Consider the following 4,864-nt stretch of genomic DNA (forward strand, 5'->3'; position numbering starts at 1 on the left):
TTTATTTAGTAGGTTTTTTTTTTTAAGTTGACATTACCTTATGTTATTGAGAATCATAGAAGAGGTGGGATTTAAGATTACTCACTAAGGATTGATAAGACATGGGTAGAAACAAAGAGAATGTACTCAGAGGAATAACAGCAGTAAAGGGGAGTACCAGAGATCTCAGATCTCCACACTTTTGAGTAAAAAGTTTTAAAGTACCAGTGAAAAAACTAGCCTGGCACACATTCACAAAAGCAGAAAATAAAAGATAAGGCCTAATGAACAGAAAGGGGTCAGATAATGAAAGGCCTTGGAAACTGTGAACCTAGTCCTGCAGGCAACAGAAACATTTTAAAACTCATTATCAAGTAGAAAGATGGCATGATGTAGGTAATTCTGTATTTTGGCGATATTAGCTGGTGTGTATGATTGATAAGATGATACAGAAAGCAGGGTGATAAAAAGAGAAAGTATTTAGTGGACCACTCCTTCCTAACTTTGCTGATTCCACCTTGAGACCACATTTCTTCAGTCTCAAATTGTATTTTACAGCTCTGCGACATGAATACATTAGTTGTTATCTAAGTAACCAAGGCTTGGAATGCTACATGCTGATTCTTCACTTCTGGGACAGTCTATTATTACCACCTCCTGATTATTCTTCACTTAGCAACGATTTGCATATCATTCCCTTTCTATCCCTACTGCCAGTACCCTAATACAGGAAGGGCCTCACTACCTTATGTTTGGGTTTCTCAGTTTCTCTGCCTCCTTTCCTCCCTTCATTCAAGCTAAACATTGCTACCAGATTCATCTTCAGAAATACCCTGCACATATTATCCCTTGCTCAGAAATCTTTGAAGGCTTCTTACTGCTTGAGAAAAGACAAACCAAATGCCTTAACTGGCAATGGAAGTTGCCAGGAAGTCACCCTGACATCACTGCTCAATGTCTTTGGGCCCAGCTCATATTCCACCTCCTTACAAATTCCCACATCTAGTCTAGACTAGCACAGCTCTGTCAACAGACATATAATGCATGCCACAAACTACTTTTAAATTTCTTCATGGTCACATGGAAAAGTGAAAAAGAAACGGGTGAATTTTAATGTATTTTATTTAACCCAGTAGAACCAAAATATTATTTCAACATGTAATCATGTTGAATATTTTACATTTTCATATTAAATCTTCAAAATCCACTGTGTATTTTATATTTACAGCACATTTCAATTAGACTAACCACATCTGAAGTGCTCAGTAGCTACATGTGGCTAGTGACTACTATAACAGTGCAGATCTAGACTCCAGATCATAAAAACCAGCTTGACACTCTAGAGCATCGTGTTGTCACCCCTAAAGTGCGGGTTGGCACCATCCTATATTTGTGTGCATGTCTCAGACTAAGTTTTAATAGTATTGCCAACCATTTACTCTCCCAGAATAAAAACTCAAGTCACCTTCTTACCATTAACTTAGCAGTCAGCAGGTGAATCCCATTTGACATTTACTTAGTGTCTCTCTGACCTCCTTTATGTCCTGCCTCCATGGAGGCCCTCATTGCCTTACCTGAATGATTGCCAATTTCCTTTTATCTAGTTTTTCTGTTCCCAGCTGATCCTCCATATAGGTGTCAGAGACCATCCTAAAAAAACAAATATCCTCCTGCTCACTCCTTGCACAAAATATCCACTGGATTCCTGCTAACTAATGAATAAAATCTCAACTCCCTATTGGAAATCAAGATCCTTCACAAGATGATCTTAACCTACCTCTTGCTTCACCAATCACTCATGCACTAAATGCTCAAGCAGGTTGATTATCCCACTCTCCCTAAGTATGCTAAAGCTTCTCAAAGTTCTATATTCCTGTACTGAATCCCGAAATTACCTTCTCCTTTTGAGCTCAGCAAATTCCTTTTGATGCTACATGACCCAACTCACATATTTACTTCTTTATAAAGCCTTTTTGTTGCCCTAACCAAAGTTATTTTGTTATAAAGGGGGCACATAAAGTATTTGTTGAATGGATGTTCAATGTATAGAGGAGTAAAAGTGATTATCTTTGTATATCCAGTACCCAGTATCTCACAGTTACTTGCCCTCTCAATAATGATCGTGCATGTTGATTGGCGCAGTCGCTTGGGCCTGTAATCTCAACACTTTGGGAGGCCGAGGAAGGCAGATCGCTTGAGCTCAGGAGTTCCAGAGCAGCCTGGGCAACATGGCAAAACCCCATCTCTACTAAAAACACAAAAAAGTAGTCGGGCGCGGTGGCTGCGCTGGTGACCCCAGCTACTTGGGAGGCTGAGCTGGGAGGATTGCTTGAGCCCGGGAGGCGGAAGTTGCAGTGAGCTGAGATGGCACCACTGCACTCCAGCCTGGGGGACAGAGCGAGACCCGGTCTCAAATAATAAATCAGCTGGGCGCGGTGGCTCACACCTGTAATCCCTGCACTTTGGGAGGCTGAGGCGGGCGGATCATCCTGGCCAACAAGGTGAAACCTTGTCTCTACTAAAACTACAAAAATTAGTGGGGAGTGGTGGTGCGCGCCTGTACGCCTAGCTACTCGTGAGTCTGAGGCAGGAGAATCACTTGAACCCGGGAGGCAGAGGTTGCAGTGCGCCGAGAATCCTGACACTGTACTCCAGCCTGCGCAACACAGCGAGATTCCTTCTCAAAAATAAAAAATAAAAAATCATGACCGTGCATGTTGATGACAACTAAGGTGAACTAAGCAAAATCCAAGGGAAAACAGAGGAGTTTGGGTTAGCCCTGGAGCTCACTGAGTGGGGAAGTCTCTTTCCTGTCAGTTGAGGGAAAGCAGCAATTTCATACTGGGGTTGCAAGGCCGGGCATGGTGGCTCACGCCTGTAATCCCAGCACAGGCCAAAATGGGAGGTTCTCTTGGGCCCAGGAGTTCGACACCAGCCTGGGCAACACAGTGAAACCCCGTCTCTATTAAAAAAAAAAAAAAAGAAGAAGAAGAAGAAGAAGAAGAAAGAAAGAAAAAGAAAGGAAAAAAAGAAAGGGGTTAAACGGATTGTAAAATTAAAAATTAGGGGATGGGTATAAATGATAGCTCAGGTTCTCCTGTTCACAGGAGGCCAGACTTGCCGGGGTTACAATCTGACCTCTTGTTTTCTAAAGAGCACGTAAAACAGTACGAAGTCAAAAAAGAATTATAACTTCACAGGGATAGTGGAAGCGCTGGGAGGTGATGGCGGGAGGGCGCGAAGGGCCGAGACCCTTTTAGTACAGCGTGGTACAAACAGCCGAAAGGTCTCTGGAGTCAATGAACTAAAAGGACGCCTACGCGGTGCCCAGAGCTTAGTAACCTCGTGGTCTCTCAACCCAAAACGACGGGAAGAGCCCGAGCGGGGGAGGCTGAGAACGCCGTAGCCACGAGGCTAAGCAGCTAAAGCTGGCGTCGGCTTAACTCCTCCAGCGCCAAGAGATGAAAGGGTAAGCAGAGGGAAGCAGAAAGGAGGAAAGAAGATCCCGGGAGGGAACCGTACGAGCTGCCGCAAAACAGCTGGGAGCTTGAAACCCATGGAGAAGTCACTTCTCTTTCCCTCGCTGACCACTTCTGCCAGGAACGACCGGGACAGTCGCAGCCGAAGCGGCGGGGGCGAGTCGTCGGGGGAGACTGGGTCGGAGTCGGGGCCCGTCGCTCCCAGAGGGCCAGTGACGCCGCCTTCCCCCGCCAGAGGCTTGCTCCTTTCTCCTGCCCTCACTTGCCTTGTCAGGCCTCCCCCAACGCCGTCCACTGCCCTTCCCAACCCCTAAGCGAATCCAGGTTCAAGAGGTAGAAAAGCCGATGCTGGCTCAGCAGCGCGGGGCACTACCGGCCGGCAGAAGCCCCCCAGCGGCGGCCGCCATTTTGGAGCTGGAGACGAGCGGCGTAAACGAGGAGGACCCAGGGCGAGACCATCTCCGGGGGGTGGGCACGGGGCTTTGGGAAGGCGACGGCGCTCACACCTGCACGCCTCGTCTGAGTGGAGCGAAATTGTATTCAGAAATTATTGGTAATGTTTGGAAGCTAAAAAAAAAAAAGGAGTCAACCCTGAGGAGGAAGAAGTAGTATGATTTGCTGGCGTCACCCCTCTGCTCCGTGCCGGCGCGGCGAATGGCAGGTCCCGAGGTCGCAGCTTCCACTGGCGCGGGTACCTGAGTTACCCGTTGCCCTTGGTCTCGGGGTCGCTGTCGGCACTGAGGCTGCAGGTGGGTCTGGGGAGCCTGGAGGGCCGCCGCGCCGCGGATCACGGCGAGGGTGACGCGGAGGGTTCTAGGCAGGCCCTCAGTGCTTGCGTGTGTGGGGGGGTGGTCTGGGCTTCCCCGGGGCTTCCGAGCGAAGGTGAAGGGAAAGGAAAATGGGGTTTTCTTCTGGTGGAGGATGGGATTTCCGGGCCGGAGCTTTTGGAATGAGTTTTCTGAGGCTGTCATAACAGGAAAACGTCCGTAGAGATGTGACCCAGTGACCGCCCGCTAGCCGGTATCCCATGCCTGGCCTGAAGCAGGGAAGACGCTGGCTGCCTCCCCTCCCCGAGCAGCTTACATTCATCTAAGTCTTAGCCTTCTGTCTCGCTAACCTCGCTCTCTTCCAAACCGCAAATCCTTTTGAGCCGACACCGTTGCACCAAAATGATGAGCTTACCCTTTTGGTTTGCTTTTTTATTTTTATTTTTGAGACAGAGATTCACTCTTGTCACCCAGGCTGGAGTGCAATGGCGCAATCTCCGCTCACTCCAACCTCCGCCTCCCGGGTTCAAGCGATTGTCCCGTCTCAGCCTCTCAAGTAGCTAGGATTACAGGCGCCCGCCACCACACCCGACTAATTTTTTGTATATTTAGTAGAGACGGGGTTTCACTGTTTTGGCC

General features: G+C 48.0%; 1 protein-coding gene across 1 annotated transcript in view; it reads left to right on the forward strand.

The window, feature by feature from the left end:
* The first annotated feature begins 3,932 nt into the window (after positions 1-3,932).
* The window catches only part of NDUFB1 (NADH dehydrogenase (ubiquinone) 1 beta subcomplex, 1, 7kDa), a 5,361-nt gene continuing 4,429 nt past the window's right edge, over positions 3,933-4,864 (forward strand). Inside the window, exon 1 of the mRNA XM_011949792.1 lies at positions 3,933-4,207. Within this exon, the coding sequence (XP_011805182.1) occupies positions 4,069-4,207 (139 nt within the window). The 5' untranslated portion in view covers positions 3,933-4,068. The remainder of the gene's footprint in view (positions 4,208-4,864) is intronic.

This window comes from Colobus angolensis, unplaced genomic scaffold (genome assembly GCF_000951035.1).
Source record: "Colobus angolensis palliatus isolate OR3802 unplaced genomic scaffold, Cang.pa_1.0 Scaffold3, whole genome shotgun sequence".
Lineage (NCBI taxonomy): Eukaryota > Metazoa > Chordata > Mammalia > Primates > Cercopithecidae > Colobus > Colobus angolensis.